Source organism: Elephas maximus, chromosome 22 (genome assembly GCF_024166365.1).
Source record: "Elephas maximus indicus isolate mEleMax1 chromosome 22, mEleMax1 primary haplotype, whole genome shotgun sequence".
In the NCBI taxonomy this organism is placed as follows: Eukaryota; Metazoa; Chordata; class Mammalia; order Proboscidea; family Elephantidae; genus Elephas; species Elephas maximus.
The window spans coordinates 56,253,393-56,276,709 of NC_064840.1; the positions used below are offsets into that span (position 1 = coordinate 56,253,393).

At 41.2% G+C, this 23,317-nt stretch overlaps 1 protein-coding gene across 12 annotated transcripts in view; it reads right to left on the reverse strand.

Moving 5' to 3' along the window:
* PSD3 (pleckstrin and Sec7 domain containing 3) overlaps positions 1-23,317 on the reverse strand; it is a 739,247-nt gene that overhangs the window by 325,183 nt on the left and 390,747 nt on the right. For all 12 annotated transcript variants that reach the window (XM_049866071.1, XM_049866067.1, XM_049866070.1 and 9 more), the window contains one exon: positions 22,848-23,243. In XM_049866071.1, the coding sequence (XP_049722028.1) occupies positions 22,848-23,243 (396 nt within the window). The remainder of the gene's footprint in view (positions 1-22,847; positions 23,244-23,317) is intronic.

Below are 23,317 nucleotides of genomic sequence, written 5' to 3' on the forward strand. Positions count from 1 at the left end.
CGCCCACCTGCCACCCAACCCCTGCCCCAACATGGACAGCAACATCGTGCAAGTACGTGTGAGCTCACCTGCCACCCACTCCCCCTACCGCCGAACTAGCAAGCTATGATGACTATGCTAGCGCACAAGCACCCGTCACCCACCCTCAAGCCAGCAACTGGCAGCAATCACGTACACACACACGGACCGACCCACCCCAGACCCAAATAGTGGTGGTAACCAAGTGAGTGGACGTACACCTGTCCACCACCCACTCCCACCCCCATACTGGCAAGCAGCAATAACTGCACGCATGCACATGCCAGCTACTCACTCCCCCTCATTCCACTCAGTGAGCGGCGGCAGCTACATGTACATGCCTGCTCACCACCCACCCCAGACCTGGCGAGCAGTGGCACCCACAAGAGCATGCGTGCACACGTCCACTACCTACTCCTCCCAATCCAGAAAGCAGCAAAAACCACACATTCATATGTGTGCATGTCAACCACTCACCCCCTCAACCTGGTGAGTGGCGTGGCAACTGTGCACCTGCACACACACTCACCCACAACCCGCCCCCGACCCAGCAAGCAGTGGTGACCACATAAGCACAAGTTTGCCTGCCTCCCACTTCCCCCCTAAACCAGCAAATGGAAATGACCACACATCCAAGCGTCTCATGCCAGTCACTTACCCCCCCCAACCCCAATGTGGTAGCAACCATGTGCACTTGCCTGCCACCCACCACCCCAAAGCATGGTGATGACTGCGCCCCCTGCTCATCCACCACACCTACCACACCTGCCACCCCACCAACTCGGTGAGGAATACTAACAACTCCTGCACCACTGGATTGATGAAAGATGGTGGCCAGTGCTCACCCAGCCCGCCCTAAGCTGCCATACACCATCAGTGAATAGAAACCCACACTCACACTCTTAGCCGCTTCTTCACCTGCCTAAGAACAGGTGGTGAGTGCTCCAATGTTACCCGACTAGTGGCCAGAGGAGCATGCCCACTCAGCCTGCCTGTAGACATCAAAATAAAACAAAACAAAAAATTAGGATGAAGCAAACAAACATACAATCAACAAATAAATATAAAAGCACCTTAATGCCTCAAAGACAAGAAAAATATCAAATCACGTAAGAGGCAGGTCAAGACGGCTCAAGCCAATGACCAAAATAAAGCCCAAGAAAACCTTCCTGAGTAAGAAGTCGTAATGGACTGACTGGTGAGGAACTCAGGAGACATACACAGGGTCCTCCCTGAGATCAGGATAACACAGACAAAACCAAGGAAAACACAGACAGAGCTCTAGAAGAATTCCGGAAAATAACATGAGGACTAATAAATAAAAAAGATAATTAGAAACCATATAAAAACAGCAACCAGAAATCCAGAAGGTTAACAATAAAATTTCAGAAATAGATAACTCAGTGGAGGGACACAGAAGTAGAACTGAATCAAGGAAGACAGAATCACTACAATAGAGGACAAATTACTTGACACTAATGTGTTTGAGGAACATTCAGAATAAAGAATGAAGAAAGCCTAAGAGATATATGGCACATTATCAAGAGGAGTCATTTACACATGACAGGAATCCAGAACAGGAAGAAACAACAACAAAAAAAGAAAGCACAGAGAAAATTTTTGAAGATTCTTCAGCAGAAAACTTTCCTAATGTTGTGAAAGATGACAAGATATCCATCCAAGAAGCTCACTGAACCCGACAGGATAGACCCCAAAAGAAAGTCACCAAGATACATCATCATCAAACTTTCCAAAACCAAAGACAAAAAAATCCTAGGAGCAACTCAGGAAAAATGAACTGTCACCTACAAAGGGGAACCAATAAGACTAAGCTCTGGTTTATTGGTATAAACCATGTTGGAAAGAAGGCAATAGGATAACATATGTAAAACCTTGAAAGAAAAAAAATGCCAACCAAAACTGCCTCTCATATGGCAAAACTAGAACATTTCCACATAAACAGAAATTGAAGTAATTTGTAAAAACCAGACCAATCTTACAAGAAATTATTAAAGGGAGTCCTTTAGACAGAGAAACATCATCATCAGACAACGACCTGAGACTAAGACATATGACATCATCATCCAGATACCAACCAATACAAAGAATTCACAAAAATTAAATAAAGCTACAAGACTGAAAACAGGGAATCAGAGACATCAATCTGTAAAAGATGATTTCAAAATAAAAAGATGGAATAACTGTTGTAGCTACAGAACTATATGGAGAGGAAGTCAAAGCAATATCAAGATATAACAGACTGTCTTAAACTTAGGAAAATAAAGGTAAATTTCAAGGTAACCACAAAGAAAATAAACCTACTCACCAAAATAAAAAAAGAAAATCACAAAGACTCAGTACACAAAATCAATAACGATGAAGGAAATGAAAAGAAAATCCATAAACAAGTCAGTACAGAAAAGTAAGTAGAACAAAGGAACTGTCAACACAAGAAAAAGCACAACAAAATGACAGCAGTAAATTTATCCTATAGATGATCACACTGAATGTAAATGAGTTAAATGCACCAGTCAAGAGATAGAGAGTAACAGAATGGATAAAAAAAGTCCCATCAATATGTTGCCTACGAAAGACACACCTCAGACAACGACAAAAATAAGCTAAAAATCAAAGGTTGGGAAAAAAATGTATCAAGCAAACAACAACCAGAAAAGAACAGGAATGGCAATATTAATCTCTGATAAAACAGACTTTGAGCCAAAACCCAATGTAAGAGACAAGAAAGGGCACTATATAATGAATAAAGGGTCAATCCACCCAGGGGACATAACCATAACAAACCACACCCAACGTCAGAGCTCCAAAATACATTAAAAAAAAAAAAAATTCTAACCACTGAAAGAGAAATACAATTCCACAATAACAGGAGGCTTCTAACACACTATTTTCAATGAAGGACAGAACAACTAGAAAGAAACTCAAAGATACAGAAGATCTAAACAACACAATTAAGCAACTTGACCTCATAGACATACACAGAACACTGCACCCAACAGCAGCACGGTACGTATTTTTCTCCAATGCACATGGATCATTTGTTCTTCAGAAAGACCATATTTTAGGTCACAAAGCAAGCCTCAACAAATTCAAAAATATTGATAACACAAAAGATCTTCTCAGGTCACAACACTATATAAAATTAGAACTCAGTAACAGGAGGAGCAAGGAAAAAAATCAAATACATGTAAACTGAGTAACATCTTTCTTAAAAATCACTGGGTAGTAAATGAAATTAAAAGACTCCTAGAACGAAACAACAACGAAAATACAACAAAAGCAGCACTCAGAGGTCAATTTATAGCAATAAACTCACACATCAAAAAAAAAAAAAAAAAAAAAAAAAAAGGCCAAAATCAGTATCTTAACCCTACAACTAGAATAGAAAAAGAGCAGCAAAAGAAGCCCACAGCCTCAAACTCCACAATCTCAGAACCTACTGTACAGCCATGGTAGTCAAAACAACCTGATACTGGTACAACGACAGATACACAGACCAACAGAACAGAATTGAGAACCCAGGAGTGAATCCATCCACCTGTGGACAGCTGATCTTCAACAAGAGTCCAAGTTCATTAAATGGGGGAGAGAAAGTCTCTTTAACAAACAGTGCTGGCAAAACTGGATATCCATTTGCAGAAAAGTGAAACAAGATCCATACCCCACATCTTACACAAAAACTAACTCAAAATGGACCAAAGACCTAAATGTAAAACCTAAAACTATAAAGATCATGGAAGAAAAAATATGGACAACACTAAGGGCCCTAACAGCATAAGTAGAATACCAACCATAACTAAAAATGTACAAACAGCAGAAGGCAAACTAGATAACTGGGATGTCCTAAAAATTAAATACTTATGTTCATCAAAAGACTCCACCAAAAGAATAAAAAAGAGAACCTACAGGCTGGGAAAAAAATTGGAGCTACAACATACCCGACAAGGGTCTAATCTCTAAAATTTATAGAAAATTTCAACACCTCAACAACAAAAACAACCCAATTAAAAAATGGGCAAAGGACATGAACAGACATGTCACCAAAGAAGACATTCAGGCGCTAACAAACACATGAAGAAATGTTCACTATCATTAGCCATTTATCTGCTGCTATCGAGTCAATTCCAACTCACAGCAACCCTATAGGATAGGGTAGAATTGCCCCATAGGGTTTCCAAGGAGCACCTGGTAGACCCGAACTGCTGACCTTCTGGTTAGTAGCTGTAGCTCTTAACCACTACACCACCAGGGTTCCCATCAGCCATCAGACAGATATAAATCAAAACTACAATGAGGTATCATCCCACCCCAGCAGTAATGACACTGATCCAAAAAAAAAAAAAAATTCTGGAGAAGTTGTGAGGAAATTGGAACTCTTGTACACTGTTGCTAGGAATGTGAAATGGTACAACCACTATGGAAAACAATATGGCACTTCCTTAAAAAACTAGAAATACAAGTACCATATGATCCAGCAATATCACTCGTAGGTATATATCCCAGAGAAATAAGAACTGTGAAAAGAATAAACATACACACACTCATGTTCATTGCAGCTTTATTCATAATATAGCAAAAAGATGGAAGCAACCTAAGTGCTCATCAACGGATGAATGACTAAACAAACTGTGGTATATACACACAATGGAATACTATGCAAAAATAATGATGAATCCATGAAACATCTCACAACATGGATGAATCTGGATGACATTATGCTGAGTGAAATAATTCCATCACAAAAGGACAAATACTGCATGAAACCACTATTATAAACTGTCATGAAAGACCACTATTATAAATAGTCATGAAAAGGCTCATACTAAGAAGAACACTTTTTGATGGTTACCAGGCATGGCAGGGGGAGGGGGGGGAATCACTAAGCAGAGAGTAAACCAAACCTGTTGCAGTCGATTCTGACTCATAGTGACACTACAGGACAGAGTAAAACGGTGCCACAGGGTTTCCAAGGAGCAGCTGGTGGATTCAAACTGTTGACCTTTTAGTTAGCAGCCAAAGTTCTTAACCACTGTACCACCAGGGCTCCGACTAGAGATTAGGCACATGTTAACTCGGGTGAAGGGAAAGGCAGCACACCATATGGGGGAGGTCAGCACAACATGGCCAAGGAAAGGGAAGACACTGATAGGCACAGAAGAATAAAAGGCAACAACAGTAAATATTATTAACATATATAATGCTGTAACAACAGTAAGAACAAGAAATTATGAGTGGATATATAGGTAAATAAGTATGCTGCAAGGTGTGATACAGGAGGTATGGGAGCACACCCATGTGCATACGTAGGTTTGGCTGTGAATATTTCTATGCATGTATTTGTACGTGCTGCATGTACATTCATACATAGAACACACAGGGGGCACAGTCATGGAAACATTTTAGACACAACCAAACACCTCACAAGATGGAGTTACTGGGCTTAAAGGCTAAGGTCCATAGGCTTGGGGGACATCTAGGTCAACTGGCACAACGTAGCTCATAAAGGCAACAATCTACAACCTGCTTTGGTGAGTAGCATACGGGGTCTTCAAAGCTTGTCTGCAGCCATCTATGATACAACTATTGATCTCTCTGTCCGGAGCAAAGGGAAGTGCAGAAAATCAAAGTCTCAAGGAAACAATTAGTCCAAAGGACTAATGGACCACAGGAACCACAGCCTTCACTATGCCTGAGACCGGAAGAACTAGATGGTGTCTGGCTACCACTACTGACAGCTCTGACCAGGATCACAATAGACGGTCCAGTTAGAGTGGAGAAAAAATGTAGAACAAAATTCAAATTCATAAAAAAGACCAGATTTATTGGTCCAAGACTATGGCCCTCAGACATCCTTCTAACTTGGAACTGAAACCATTCCTGGAGATCACCTTTCAGCCAAATAATAGATAGGCCTATAAAACAAACACTAACACCCATGAGGGAAGCGATTCTTAGAACAACTGTCTATGGAGACCAAAAGGGCAACATCATCCCAAAAGTAAAAGGAGAAGGCACAAAGAGGTAGGAAAACCTGACAAATGGAAATGGGGAACTCAGGGTGATAAGGAGCAGTATGCTGATGAATTGCAGGGATCGCAACCAACGCCAGGGAACAATTTATGTATACACTATTGGATGAGAAACTAATCTGCTCTGTAAACCTTCATGTAAAGCACAATTAAAAAAAAAAAAAAAGACACACACACACAGGACAAGTGATCTCCCAGAAAGAGGTGGCACAAAGTTCTATGACACCATAAGACTAGATGGCTACAACTGACCCCACCTTTTTCAAAGCACAAATAGTTCTATTTACCTAAACCAGTAAAAAGGAATATGCCACTGTCCTTCAAATAATCTAATAAAGAACAATTCTTAAAAATTCATAGAGGACTCTGTAGTTTATCTACATTTCACATATCAAAAACCCACTACTGTCCAGTCAATCCTGACTCAGAGCAGCCTTGTGGGACAGAGCAGAACTGCCCCATAGGGTTCCCAAGGCCGTAAATCTTCATGGAAGCAGACTGTCCCATCTTCCTCCCACAGAGTGCCTGGTGGGTTCTCGAACTGCTGAACTTCCAGTTAGTAGCCATGCACTTAATCACTTTGCCACCAGGATTCCTATATTTCACATACGTTATTTCACCCTCACAAAGGTCCCATTTTGCAAGTGAAAAAACTGAGGACCAAAGAAGCCTTGCCCAAAATCACAGATGTTAAGCAGGAACTCTAGAAACTGAGCCCAGGTGTTTCAACTCCAAGGAGCCCTGGTGGCACAGTGGTTAAAGCACTCGGCTGCTTCCTGAATGGTCTGTAGTTTGAACCCACCAGCCACTCTGTGGGAGAAAGATGTGGGTGTCTGCATCCATAAAGATTTACAGCCCTGGAAACCCGATGGGGCAGTTCTACTCTGCCTTACAGGGTCGCTCTAAGTTGGAATCAACTCGACAGCAGTGGGTTTGGTTTGGGTTTTGATCTTCCAACTCCACATTCAGGGCACCTGCTTCTAAACTACCTCCACCCAGTGTTATTAATGACAAAAAGCCAAACATAACAGTAGGCCCAAGGACTGACTGTACCACACCCTCAGGCCAGCTAAAAAATGACTAAAATCCCTGCTGGAACCCAACACAGGCTCTGCCTCCTCAAAACTTCAGGACTGAGGATTTTCCCAGTAGGTTCTGGCCCCACTGGCCTGCATAAATTCTGGCCTGATCACATGACCCACAATGGGATAGCTAGAATTGGGCCTGTCAAACGCCTTGGGCTCCTGGTGACACAACCCAGGTGTGCAGGGGGGTTCCCTTCAAGGGGGCTCTCAAATATACCACATACTGCACTGCAGAACCGAGGGGGGAAACAAGCTGCACAGGGAGCTGGCAAACCTGACAGAACTTTCTGCACTATGCTGGTACTTTCACACCAGTGAGGCAGTTCAAGATCAGGTCCTACAGAGCTAGGCAGACCCTGCCTTGCAAGGATACACAGAAACCATCCAAGAGGTTCCTTCAGGGGAGTGGGGCCAAGGAGGCTTTGATGTGAATTTTTACCATTGGGATGTATTCTTTTCATAATATTTCTGAAAACTAGACTAAAATTAAATTTAGTCATGGTGGCAAAAAGAGAAACTGCCACTAGATAAGTAAACTAGTAACACCAGAAAATTATTTTAAACAAAACCTTCACCAACACTGATGTGGCCTTTATAAAGCATAGCAGAGGTAAAGAGGCTTATTTGCAAATTGTCTGAAACATGCCCCTGATTGTAACAGAATAAATGGAGCAATCTTTGGAGGTGCGAAACATTGCTGAGCGCCTACTCTGTTGGCACTTCCATGTATTTTAACTTGTTGAATCTCTTTAACAGCCATGGGAAAAAACATATTGTCATGATACTCAGAGAAGCCGAGTAGCTTTCACACAGCTGCACAGCTCCCAACTCCTAGGACATAAAAAGGGCCACACCAGAAATCCAGATAAGGTCTATAAACAGCTGCCTCCATCACACAGCAAAAGGCAATCTTCACTTGTGGAAAGAACACAGACAGAATGGCCAGCTTCTGGCAATTTTTCCACGTCATTCTTCACGTGGGTCACATGCTGCCTGTGAGGTCCATGTGCATACAACGCTGTTCTCCATATTCCAAGATGATGGAGCTAACACACCATCAACAGGAAATGAGCTTTGTGATGATTTCACAACACTGTTGATGGGTCTGCAGTAACCTGCAGTAACCTACCTATTTTTCTATTAGCCCTTCCTGCCACCACAGACTGGAGAGATGGCTGACAGACTGGGAGGGCAAAAGAAGTGCTGCCTGGAACCTTGCCACAAAGAAGTACAAGACGTTTACATAGTGTAAGCATAGCCACAACCCCAAATGCATTCCCACCATTCTCAAAGGTCTAATTCACGTGTGTGATGTAAGGAAGAACCATTTAAACAGTAATAGAACAGCCAATGTTTGCTAATGCTTATGAAGCCTTTATTAAAGCAGAAGAAACCGCTTACTGCTTCCCATGTGTTACACCTCAGCTAATTCTCACCACAACTCAAATTAGGTACTATTACCATCCCAGTTTTACACAGGAAGAAACTGAGGCTCAGGAGTAGTTAAGTAGTAGTAGTAAGAAGCAGAGGTAAACTTAAACCTATGGACCTACGACTCTTAAGTCCAGGCTCATAACCCCAATGCGTTATACCTCCCACAAAATGGTTCATGTACTTTTTAAGTATTCTCTTTGTCATTTATTATTAAAGCTATGAAATAAAATGCCCAAGTAGAAGAAACAAATATTTTATATTTGTGGACTATGTAAGATGAATGCCATTATAAAACACTAAAAACATGAACTTAAAATTAATGAACTTAGAATCTGTAACCAACACAAGAAATGCTAACTTACCCTACACATACACACAAACACACGCATTATAAAAGCTGACTACCCTGCACGCTCCAGTACTAGTGTTCTCAGGGGTTCGTGGGTACTGGTGAAATGAACGTAGTACCAATGCACCAGGCTAGCCCCCTTCTTTAACATCACTGACCTCCCTTATGCCGGGCACTTATTTGTGCCTGTTGAAGCTGGTGTCGGAATAAGATCTTCTCAGAGAGAAATTGAGCTAAAATTCCCTCAGCTCCAGATAAAACTTCCAATGCTTTTTTTTCCTTTAGATAAATGGCTAGCCTTTGAAGTTCCAAAGGCAAGGCTGAACTGTAAGATAAAACACCTTTCCATACTAACGGCACAGGCAACTTTCCTTGCAGGGGAGTGATACACCGAAATAAGAACGATAGTCTCGTGCAGTTGCCAGAACAAACCCCACTAAACGACCAAGCTCAAATTGATGACCTTCCAATGCCTGGATGAAGTTTCACAAAAGATAGCTGGAAGCACACACACAATCCAGGGCACCAAGCTCTGTCTACCCAGCAGCTCCTCGGAACAGCAAACTCCATCAGGGGAAAAATCTCATCTTGCCTAAGTATTTCAGACTCTCCAATTCTCATCATCCTTATTTAGAATACACATAAATTATCATTTTCCTAAATCTAGCCCTATGGCTTTCTTACAATGGTTCTCATTTGAAATAAAGTATTTTCCAATTTTCTGTAACTATACCACCATGCATAATCCAGCACTGCCTAGAATCAGACAAAGAAAATAAACCAAACTCCAGTTACCTCTGTCAGCAACGGTCTGCCCATAACTTTGCTACGAAAACGAAGAGCATTCTCCCATTCCATCAGCTCAGCAAACTTTCATCTTCTGCAAGCACTCTTGTAATGTACTTCTGAAACTGCTTCTGTGGCCAGTACAAACCACTACGCGCTGACTGTACAGTGACATTCTCCCAGAATGCCACTGTATCCCTCGGGGGCTGAGGGATGAGAACTTGAAAGAAGTTGAAGGAGTACTTCCCCCTCTACCCAGCCTCCCCTCTAAATCGGCAGCTTCCCTCCAAGTGACCTGTTTCAAAAGTCCAGATGCAATGAAGTCACACATGACCTCATAAACCTCTGGGTTAACTCTTTAGAAGCCAGACCACAAGCTGACAATAGGTTTAAGGAGATAAAATCAGGGAGGGACCAAGGACAACTGCTTTTTGTTTATCTGGAGACAAACTAAATGTTGCTGATTACAGGAGAAAGAAAGCTGGTTCAACATCTTTCAAAAAAAGAAAGTCATTTCAGTATTGTTTTTCTTTAACAGTACTAAGGTTTATAAAGCATTATTTGAAAGGCTATGATTTCCTGGAGCACACAAATTCTGGCCCTAAAAGAAAAGATTGAAAAAGCTAACAGAACAGATTTAATTCATTTATCTTATTGTAAAATTCAGCTGTGTTAAATTCATCCTTAATTTTATGTGAATTGTGTTTCTATTTTGATTTCTAGTTGCTTTTTTTTTTTCCTGTTTTTCTGCCATCTTTAATCTGAAACAATTCATTTGTCCTGTTGTTCAAATTTTGCCTCACTCAGAGGTGGACAAAAAGCCTTCACAGCTGTCAAACACAGGCAACAACTGCCACTACCGCATCTGCGAAAACTGCTAGCAGGAGTTGGGCGAGCTGATACAAATGACAGCCACCAGACCTAACCAATGGATAACAGAGTCTGCATCAGTATCCCTAAAGGGAAAGGAGGCTGGTTTTACTCTAATCCTTTTCTTTGGGCTCTTGCTATCTTTGTTGGGATATTACAAGGATCAGGAGGTAAGACAACTAAAGATTACTTTATAAACACAAGGCAGATAAAATGACATACACTCAAAGAAAATGTACCCTTTCAAGAATGTCCTGATTCACCCAGAAAATTATACTCTATCTTCCACCCAGCAATTTTATCCCTAAGTATATATGTAGCCTAGAGAAACTCTCCCATATTGGCACAAGTAGCCATGTATAAAAAGGTTCACCACCACAGTGAGATAACAAAAATACAAAACATAGCCAAAATGTCCATCAATTGAAAATAGAATAAGTTATTGCACATTCACATAATATTTACTACACACACAAAAAAAAAAACCAAACCCAGTGCCGTCGAGTCAATTCCGACTCACAGCGACCCTACAGGACAGAGTAGAACTGCCCCACAGAGTTTCCAAGGAGCGCCTGGTAGATTCGAACTGCCGACCCTTTGGTTAGCAGCCATAGCACTTAACCACTACGCCACCAGGGTTTCCTAATATTTACTATACAGAAATATAATTAAATGAATAAACTGGGGCTTTATGAATCAAAAATGAATTTCACTTTTGAACAAAAAAAGTCAAGTTTCAAAAGGAAACAAGAAGACAGCATTTATATACAATTCAAAAACGTGAAACAATACACTGTTCACAGACGCACACCTAAATGGGCATGAAGAACAACAGGACAGTTACCTTTAGGGAGGGAAACACAGAAAGCGGACCAAGGAGGCATTCACAGGAGACTGTGATTAGTCTGTAATGTTTTAGTTCTTAAACTGGATGATGAATTTATAGTATCTATTATTTTATTATTATTATTATTACACACACATTATTTTCCATACTTTTTTGTATGCCCAAAATGTTCTGGAAGTTTTTAAAAGTCAACTACATAATGGCTACCTATATGTATAACTGCACCTGTTCAGTCTGGAAAATGAAGCATACAGGTTAATAATATCCTTAACTCCCTCTGTCCAACTCACCAAATCCAAGCAAACCAAACCTGTTGCCATTGATTCCGACTCATAGCGACCCTATAAGACAGAGTAAAGCACTGCCCCATAGAGCTTCCAAGGAGTGCCTGGTCGATTCAAACTACCGACGTTTTTGGTTAGCAGCTGTAGCACTTAACCACTAGCCACCAGGGTTTCCAAATCCAACCAGCTGCTACTAATTCTGCCTGTTTGGCTCCCTCTATCTGGAAAGCCTCCCGCTCCCGGGCAACAATTTACACATATCCACCTCATCCTTCAAAGCCCATCTCAAAAAGCAACACTTCCACAAGGGCCTCCATGACACCCCAGCTGGAAGCAGCCCCGACCTCTGACCCTCACCAGTCTTGCTCTCTAGGGTCTGTACTAGAGTTATCTGCGAAGTTATCGTATTTTCCCCTTGTTTGGGAGACACCTTAGTACCTAGACTAGAACAGCTGCTCAATATGTAAGTTCTCCATTCAGCAAATACCAAGTGCCCAGTAGTGCTGGTGACTGTATCAGAGGCTCTCTGAATCCTAAAACTAAGACTTGAGAACTCCACAGCCTAACAGGAAGGACCAGTCTGTACTTGACTATAGTATTATACGATGGATCCTGAAATAGACGTTAAATGAGTGTTGAGTGTGAATAATGAACTTTTATGATTTTGTTTCACAACAGTACTGTTCAATCCCTCTTATTTTCCCAGGCTGAAGAGCTTATATTACTACTTTTGACGAGAAAATGTTAGCTTGTTTGTGCTGAGGTGGTGCTGCTAAGTAATTATAAATAAAACAAACTATCATTAAAATTCCTCGCCTTCAAGTAATCTAAGGCTTTTAGAATTCTTACAGATTTACAACATCCTAGGTCAATCTCACCACAGTCCATTCATACCAAGTTGACTCTGAAGAAGTTTTAAAGACAGTAATTCAAGCAGTGTTATTATAATAACTGCTAACATTTATTGAGTACTTATCAGTGCCAGTAAATTATTGTCCCTTCTTCTAGATGAGGAAGTTGAGGCTTAGAAAGCTAATTCACCAAAAGCTAATCCAAAAAAGTCTGGCTCAAGAACCCACACTTAACCACTAAACCATACTGCTTCCTAGCAGGGAAATCAACCAACCGCTGTATTTCTAGAGTAGGGGTGGACAAAGATGTTACAAGAAATCATTCTGAGGTTCACAGCCAGGGTCACTCACTTTTTCAAATCTACTGAGAGAGTTCTCTCTCCTCCTTCCATCACAATTACCATCAACCGGCCTGCTCCATCAAAAACAGTTACCGTGTCTTGTCTGCCTCTAATCAGTTTCCATTTCCAAAGCTTATCAAACACTAAAGGGCTTGTGAGTCACCTGGGAATCTGTTAAAATTCAGGTTCTGATTAAGTAAGTCTGGGGTAAGGACTGATATTCACGTTTCTAACGAGCTGACAGATGGCGCCTATGATGCCGGTCAGAGGACCACACTTGGAGTAGCAAGGGGTCTGACAACCAAGGTTGCACATTAGAATCACCTGGGAAGCTTTTCAACCTATCAGTGTCCAGGTTCCACCCGAGACCAATAGAATCAGAATCCCTGGTGGTGAAGCCTGGGGAATCAGAGTTTTAAAAAGCTCCTCACATAATTCTACTCTGCCGTCAAGTCTGAGAACCAACGTTTCAGAGCCTTAAACACTGACCTTCCCTGTCAGCAGTTCTCAAACATCTATATATATATATATATGTCTCATATATATATATATATATATATATATATATATATATATATATATATATATATATATATATGAAATCCTGGCGGCATAGTGGTTAAGAGCTACGGCTGATAACCAGAAGGCACTCCTTAGAAACTGCATGGGGCAGTTCTACTCTGTCCTATAGGGTCACTATTAGTCAGAATCGACTCCACGGCAATGAGTTTCAGTTTTTTATAGTAGAGAGAGAGACCGCCTTGGGCATCTCATTAAAACTCTAATTCTAATTTATTAGGTCAGGTGTGGGGCTTGTGATTCTGCAGTTCTAACAAGCTCCCAGGTGAATGCTGTTGGGCGGCAAGATGGCTGGGTAGAGAGACTACCAAATCTCAGAAGTTCAACGTGTGTGATTTATAAAGCTTCCCTGTCATAATTTTAGACCCAGAGACCAGTAGAGATGGTTCAGGCAAAGACATCTGAAATAAAGGTATGGATGGGGATTATGAAGCCAAAGCATTTATTTAGTATCTAGCATTGCTTTAGATGGAGTTTAATATTAATCCTCATTAGCATTCCTGAAAGAGATTATAACCAACTTCCCTTGGATCACGACTACTGTGTGTCTTAGGACTGAATAATGGGAGCCAATTCAATATAGGCTCGTAGTTGTACAGGAAGCATATGAAATCATAGAAGAAAATAATTAGAAAAGAAAAATGAGATTCAAGTATTGAAAATGTGCCCATTAGAGCTTCAGGTGAATTCATATTCCTATTTAAAATACATTGACAATATTATTTAGAGATGATCATTTTTTTTTCCTCCCCAAACTTCAGTAGTCACTGAGTAACATTTATCCAGTGTTACAAATCTGGTGTTGAGACCTCTGCTGAGAGGAAATGTGACTGCTGTCTTTAAAAATTAAATACTGCCCTGATACATAGTAAAAACGTTGTCGTATTTTCACAACCAATTAAAATATTAACCGCCATTTCAGTTTTTATTTAGATCCATGATTCTCCTTATAAGAATTTATACCTCCTTTATCTTTTGAAGTCTCCAGTCTTTGATAAAATATCATCCATCCATATCACCAATTCTATCATACCACAGCGGTCCTTCACACTATATCTACCCAAGGACACTGCTTTCGTTTTATGGCTCTTGTAAAGCCACATAAACCAAAGAATTAGAACTTCTCTGGGAAACTTCTCTGGGAAACCTTATTTCCAAGCCAGAGCATTTCCTGAAGTCATCCCTAGTTTACACAAGAGGCCCCCAAGAGGGAGGGCCTAAGGCGAGCATAGCCAGAGCCACTCAGACCTATCTGGGTCCTGAAAGTAAAAATGATGACAAGAGCATGTAGTTTCCACACTGGGCTCTCTGACAATTCACTGCCGGAGAAGTGAGGGAAGCACAGAAGAGCTACCAGGAAACTCATCTTAAAAGGCACGTTCTCTACAAAGACAGAAAAATACACAGAGATGCTGTGTGAGCATCTCTCAAGCCCCTTCTCAGTCCAGTCCTCATCCTGAGAGCCTTCTCCCTCCCACAGCTGCAAGCCTCACCTCTAAATCCTGGTGCCATAGAGTTATTCAGGCTCATAGTGACCCTGTAAGACAGAGTGAACTGCCCCATAGAGTTACCAAGGAGGGCCTGGTGGATTTGAACTGCCGACCTTTTGGTTAGCAGCCATAGCTCTTGATCACTATACCACCAGGGTTTCCCACCTCTAAATGGATGACTCCAAAGTCTCTTCAGGGGATCCTCAATCCCACAGACCACCAGCCCCCTCGCTCTCCTACAATTTAACCTGTTTAAAACTGACCCCACTACAGGGTACCCTACAAACCTTGCTTCCCTCCCCAATTCCTGTTGATTTTTTCTTGATTCAGTAAATCATCCGTGCTTGAAATTTCACAGTCATTTTTCACTTGGCCCCTCACACCCTATATTCAAACACTCACCGAGCACTGCATCTTTTTCCCTTTACCAAGCTGCTTCTTATTTATCCCTTAGACTACTGTAAGACCCACGGTAAGTTTAAAATGAATGTCCACAGCTACAACTTGGTAAACTCTTAAAACTAAACTGTAAATTTGGTGGAAAGGTTTTATTTCAATTTTACCAGGCTTTATTTCCATTTTACCAATAAGGAATCAGAGGTTTCATGAAGTGAAACATGTCCCATGATCCCCAGTAAAGAGGATGACTTAAACTCCTTTCTCCTGAGCCGAAGTCCCCATATTTATTCCACCACACTGCAGTACACTGCACTTTTCAAAAAAAAAAGAGAGGTTTCCGGGAGACCCACATTAAGTGTTTTGGGTAGCTCCAAGCTGGGAGGATTGGGTGCTAGCAGCTCAGAGGCTGATACAGGGTTTGGGCACATGGCTGGGTGGCAGGAGGACTTTTCTTCAGGTTATGACTGTTGCTGGTATGATTATTAATTTTCATTTAATTATTTCCTGTATGTGCCAAATATTGTTAGGCCACTTTATTTTCTCTTTTTGATTTTTTTACTTGATTAATCTCACTTACTCATCCCTCCTTTAAAGTTAAAAATCCATTGCCATTGAGTCGATTCTGAGTCACAGCGACCTACAGGACAGAGTAGAACTGCCCCAGAGGGTTTCCAAGGCTGTAAATCTTTATGGAAGCAGGCTGCCAGATCTTTCTCCCCTGGAGCGCCTGGTGGGTTCAAGCTGCCAACCTTTTGGTTAGCAGCCAAGCACTTAACCACTGTGCCACCAGGGCTCCTTACCCTTTAAAATTAAAAAAAAAAAAAAAAACCAAACCCGTTGTCATCAAATCGATTCCAACGCAGAGCAAACCCATAGGACAGGATAGAACTGCCCCATAGGGTTTCCAAGGAGCGTCTGGTAGATTCTAACTGCTGACCTTTTGGTTAGCAGCTGAGCTCTTAACCACTGTACCACCAGCGCTCCAAGTTAAACCATTAATTCCATGTTATACTGGGAAAGGTTTCCAGATTTTGTGCAACTCACATGAGATTAGAGACCCAGTAAGTAACCGAGGCAGGATTTGAGTCCACCCTGACTGACTCCGAGACCCGGTTGAGCCCTGAGCCCTCCTCGTGCAGCAATAACTCTTTGAGAACAAAATCCACCATTACAACGACTTTGGGAACATGAAAAAGAGAAACGAGAACCTCTTCTTCTGTAAAACAAATTTTAAAACATAAAAGAAAAGGATCAGAGAGATTACTGAAGCAAAAGCAACCCAATGATGGACCTGTGGGGCAGCAGAGCTTCCCGCTCCTTACAACTTTAAGTTGGCAGCTCCATGGTTAGCCAATCTTTTAAGACGGTTTTACAAGATTAAAGTTTTCTCCTCTGTCACCAGCTTAACTAATATCACATTATTTTAATTTATTTCAAGACTTATATGCTATATTAAAATGCCTACAGATTTTATTGAAATTAGGATACTGAAAGAATTCTTGAAGTCACACTTCAACAAATCTCTGTATTAATCTCGTTTGATGTGAATCTTGTTTCTCCCTAGACAGAAAGCTGCTAAGGAAAGAGAAAACTGAAGAAAAAAGAGGAGAGTTCGGAGTACCAGTATTTCATTTGAGGAAGGGGGCGAGGGGAGACAAAAGGAAAGCAGAAAACCACAAATATCAAATTCAGAGTGGACTGAGGGCAGACTGAAGCACTCAGGCATATTAGTCGCACACAGATGCGATTCATCTCTTCTGCCGTGTTCTTCTGCATCCTGAACAATATCTGACAGAAAACTAGGAAGCTGAGACACCAAATACATCTATTACACTGAGAGGACCATTTTAAGAAGCATTTTTTTATATTTCAAAGAATCAGAAGAGAAGCTCCTGCCATGTCACTGGATTCACTGTCTCTCTTTTCTTCTTTGGCCCAACCCAAGCTCAAGAGAAATGGACAATATCCTGCTCTGTTAGTGGTCACAATGACAACATTTGTGCCCTGGAAGCTTCAGGTCAGAACTTACTGATTGGAGTCGTGGTCATCAGCTGATAGACCGGCGAGGGAGAAGCACCCAGACACAAAGGATCCCATTGGAACATGTATAACTGTAAGTCTCTAATTATCCTTTCTAATTTTGGATCCATGTGACTGGACTTTACACAGCACCGCTGACCCCCCGTCAGCCTGAGTGCTATGTAGCTGGACCACAAAGGGAGATGATGCTACTCTTTGCTCCTTCATTAAAATATTGTATTACATTCGTATGGTGAGGTATTTCCGCGCCGGCATGTGGTTCCCTGGTTAATATTTAGTGTTCAGATCAGTCAAAGCACTTGCGATAATTTAATTGCTATTGTCCATATTTGTTCCAGGGCTTTTAAGGGGCTTGTTCACCTTGCAGAGAGCGATGGACTTATTATCACAAAGGTATTTTATCATTTAAAAGGCAGGTAGTGGGCACAAGTACTCTAAAAGAGAAGTCCTCCCTAACCTGCTACCTGAATATTATAAATTTGAGATATTTTCTTCTTCGGAATTAAGTGGGGAGAGTAACGGGGCAGAATAATCTGCCTCTGGCCACCAAACCACGGCTAAATCCAAGATCAGGAGGTGTTCCTGACAAAGGGACCTGAAATCTGCTAAAGTGCTACAACATCCTAATTATCTTCCCCAACCATTTCTGCCTTCTTTCAGTAAGCAACACAACAGAGAACAAGTACAATGTCATCCTGCGTTCAAAAGAAATCACTGTCAAATACTGCCACTGAAATAATTTTAAGGGCAAAGTAAAGGCACAATTTAAAACAGAAAAGTATTTTAAAATATACCTAGGGGATGCCAAAATAAATACATATTTGTTTTGAAACCCAAAAGAAAATACTTGGCTCTGTTTAGGCTCTACCATGAAATCATGAGCACTTGTGCAGATTATTTCATGTTTCAGTTCAGCAAAAAACAGAGCATGGGCTCTGGAGCCTGACTGCCTGGGTTCAAATTCTGGGTCTGCCACTTACCACCTGTGTGATCTTGAACAAGTTACTTAGCCTCTCTGTACCTCAGGTTCCTTATTAGGCAAATGAGAATACTAATATTTCCTTCTTCCCAGCTTGTTATTAAGCACCATGTATTTGCTAAATAAACAAAGCCTATGGGATGTGCATGATACGAAGTTTTGTTTAGAGACTAGCTTAAGTAATCTTACAGTATTTTCTACTGGCTGACAGCTAACACTTTAAGGTTTTAAGACCAAAACTTAGTAGACATGAGCTTAATATTTTTTTTTTTTTTTTGGTTAATTTCCGGCTACCATCACGGAATCATTATCAGGGTACGTCTAATTGGTCTCATCATTCCCTGTCCTTGGCCCCATCCTTAGAGTTCAATAGCCAGACCCCTCGTCTATTACTGAGGCAACAGGCAAGACAAGCGAATAGAAATAACTCCAGACATACGTGCTTGTTTTATTTCTCACTTTTCTTTTGTAAAAATCTTCTTGATATCACAACATTTATTCACAAAGTTAGAAAAACTCATTTTTTCCCCACATTCTAACACTTTGCCCCGGGTGCTGGGCTGAGGGGAGTCCATTGTGTTGACTATTGCGCAATCAGCAGTCTAGTCTGGATCTCCTTACAGGCTCAATACCTGTCTGCTCCTTTACCTCTGCACAGGGATGTTTTAATGCAGAAGAAATCAAAAATCCCGTGCATTGATTACTTTAAAATTTTATGGACAGAGGTTTATAAATGATTTGGTAAACATTTTCTCCAAATGAACACACACAAAACAACCACCAGCTCTACATTTAGAGCTTAGTTTCCTGAAAACAGACTAACTCCAAGACTTTTGGTATAACTTTATAGGCATATGGCAGGAGAGAAAAGAGATCAAAAGAAAGAATAAAGATGTTAAAGGCCAGACAGCCTAGAACAGCGGAAGTACCTAATCCTACGAGTCGGGCAACTGGAATTCTGGTTCCGGATCTGTCCCTAGAAAGCCACGTGACCACGGGTAATTCACCCCCACCAAGCTGGGACTCAAATTCTCCACTATTAAATGAGGTTATCTAAGGTCTTGTTCAAGCTCTAAAACGTCATGATTCTTCAACGCACCATGCTAACACAATTCTTCTGGTGCTGCAACTTGTCCAACACGCACCAAAACAGGGCAGAAAATACATGAAGAAAAACAAGAAGGCTATTCTAGTTTCCCTACAGTTTCTTAGGATCATTAAGTCCTGCTCTATATTTTTCGCTATGGGTCAGCATTGACTCGATGGCAATGGGTTTAATGGGTTTCTATGGTTTTTTACCCCAGAACATAGACATATATCACAAAACAAAGCTTCCTTCACCCATAACTGCTTATTATATTTTCATGCCAACTCAAAGAACACAAAACGGGGTGCCCTACTAAGTTGTTCAGTCCCAGTTAGGAGTGCTCCAAGCAGGGTTGAATGACCACCCGCTCGGAATGACGGAGGAAGAATTCCTGAGCTGGATGGGAAGCTGTGCTGGCTAACCTCTAAGACACTTCCCATTCAGTAGGAGAATTTGGTCATTTATCACCAGGCAAGGTCTTTCTGACAACGCAGATGACACAGCCGAAACTTCATCTGGAGACAGCCTGCAGTACACCACTGTCAAAATCTGAGATGCTGAAATACTATAACCTAAGCCAACACACTGTCTTAACTGTATTTAACTCTAATCATACTAATGACAAGGATTCCCCGGGTGGCGAAAAAGGTTAAGTGCTCAGCTACTAACCAACAGATCGGTGGTTTGAATCTATCCAGAAGTGCCTCGGAAGAAAATTCTGGCGATGCGCTTGCAAAAGGTCACAGCCATTAAAAACCTCTGGAGCACAATCCCCTGACACACATGGGGTCCCCATGAGTCAGAATACACTCGAAGCCAACTGGTTTGGGTTTCTTCTTGTTTTTGAATATACTAACGACGGGCACCTACGCTGTCTTACACGATGGCTGCTTCCTACTCTAAGCACGCAAACCATACATTTAACAAACTTTTCACCCAATTCCTTCCTGACCGGACTCTCAGATGGACATCTCTTGTCTTCATTTACCTCCCCTCCCTGGGGTTCCTGCAGTAAAGCAGCTCAGCCCCAAACACCTCGGCACCTCAATTCATTTTTGGTCTGTAATACAAACACCTTCTACTCACCCCAGAAAGCTGCATAGGAATTTCAACAAAACCATCTGCTTATCTGTCCTACAGCATTTTATAATCATGTACAGTTATCAGAGAAAATGATGAAACAGGACCAAAGTGGCACCTTTCTCTCAGAGTGACAGGAATTCTAAATGTGGGCTTATAAGCCAGTCAATTCAGATTCCAACACTGATTCAAGCTCCTATCTTGTACCAGTCACTATGCTAGGTGCTTTAATCTATATTAACCTTTTAACTTTAACAGTCACACAGGGCACTGAATATCATTAACCCCATTTTGCAAATAAATTGGGTTTCAGAGAAAATCAGTGGCTTGGCCAAATTCTTCTGCTTTCGAGCCTTGTGTTCTTTTCATTAGCTCACTGTGACCCAGTAAGACAGCCAACATCCACGGTCCATTTCACACGGAAATGCTCAGCTAACATGTTATGACGTGCCAGTCTTGAATTTGCTCATCCAACGAACATAAATCTTTAACACAGGAAGGACTGCTAAAGAAACGTTCACGGAAAGCCTGTAATATGAATACTGACTTTAAAAAAAGAAGTGGATCTTTTTTTTTCATACAGCATTAAAATAGTTTATCCCCATTTAACACATACATACTTTAATTCATGAAAAACAGATCAAAACTAAATACACTTCATCTTTATGTTTAGCATCCTCTGTCTACTGATGGAGGTGCAAAGTACAGGCACGTGACCTAAGGATGACAAGCAAAAAGAAATGAAATGCTGGATAATCCATAAGCAGACAGGGAACCCCTAAATGACAGGTCTGGCTTGTGTAGCCTGTATAATTTGTGATTTTATCTCCCAGGCAGACTTAAATACTAAATTAGAGACACAGAATATTTATAGCTTTGACCAAGGTACCAATTCATTTAAGCACCAGTATAATCAGATCCTTCCTCCACAGTCTCAGAAACAGGAAGACATCCCAACATAACAGGACATCACAGAGCAAAGGGCTGGATGTGACTTTGGTGACCCTGTAATCCAATAAACTCAATTTATAATTAAGCAAGCTCTAGCCTAATCAAACAAGCTGCTCCAAGTCATCAACCAATATCAATGCCAGAATTAAAGCCAAGATCTCCCAATGTTCTTTTCACAGCACCATGCCACTGTCATCAAAACTACATCGGATGCACAACCAAAAACCTCATGGGATTTGGTTTCTTGGTTTGGAAGTTTACGGTCATGGTTTCATGAGCTATCCTGGTCAATCTGCCTAATAACATGTTTAGTGCTTCTGTTCTACCTCTTAGTTCAATGCATAGTGCCTGGGGTCTTAAAAGCTTGCAAGCAGCCATCCAAAGCATAACAATTGGCCTCTATTCACCTGGAGCAATGCAAGAAGAAGGAGAGTCAGAAACAGGAAGAGGACATGGAATGTGTGGCTAATTTCCTCTAAGAACAACTGCCTCCTTTGCCATGAGACCAGGACTAGATGGAGCCCAGCTACCATTACTGAACATTGTGATCAAAGATTCCACAGAAGAATCCTGATTCAAAGGGGGAAATGTAGAACAGAATTTCAAATTCTCATGGACTCCAGACTTCAGGGAGCCATGAAGGTTAGATAAACCCCTGAAACTATTTCCCTGAGGTAATCTTTACACCTTAAACAAAAAATATTCCCTAAAGTCTTCTTAAAACCAAACAATAGTTTAGCTTAACTAGTGAAAAATGTCTACCCTGAGCATTATGCTCTTTTAAGAACTATCTACATGGGATCAAATTGACAACAGCAACTCAAAAGATTAGGTAAGAACCTTAGGGAGCTATGAATTTATGTTAATGGGGAAGGAACAACTCATAAAAAGAAGGTGAGAATGGTTACACAACTCAAAAAATGTAATCAATGTCACTAAAAGGTACATGCAGAAACTGCTGAATTGGTGTAGGCTCTGCTGTATATATTCATAACAAAATAAATAAAATTACGTATTAAAAAAACTACATCGAAGCAGATTTGTCAGAGTTGACACTTACTCATCACCCACAAATATTTGTTCAATATCCAATTTATATATGGTAATCCAGGAAATAACACCAAATAGAATGACTATAGTCTGCCAAGTTGGCAAACATTTAAAACATATATTGCCTGCCCCTAAATTTCAAATTGTTTTACTCACATCATTCGTTTACATCCACAGAAGCTGGCCAAATGCCTTTAAAATATATTCCCTACTCAGATTTTCCAAAAAGAGAACGCTACAAAAACAAACACTGTGAGATTAATGAGAATGTAACCAGTACCTTCCCCAGAAAGCAATCTCAGGGGTGCCTTTCATGTAGATGGAGTCAGTGGAGTCATTCAGGCCATTGGTGATCCCACTAGAATAGCCCATCACTATTCTGCCATCTGCTGAGACACTCAGGACATCTTGCTGTCCTCCCCCTGATGTCCTCTCCAAGAACTGTCCGCCCTCTTTAATACGCTGCTGTATCATTGGCGTGAGGGGCATTTCAAAACTAAAATAGCTATCAGGCTCCGAGTACAATGTCTCCAACGACTCTGCGCTGTAGTATAAAGAAGTGTTGTCCAAAATGGTTTCAAACTGGGAGCTGTACACATCAGTGGAGTCTTCTGTATACCCGGGCCCCAGGATGTCATCGTCCCCTTCTCTGATGTGCTCCTCCTGCTCAGGAATCCTGGAAAGGAAATAAAAGTCATGAATTTCAGTATTAGGTCAACTAAAAAGGTAATATTCTGTAGAGCTAACACT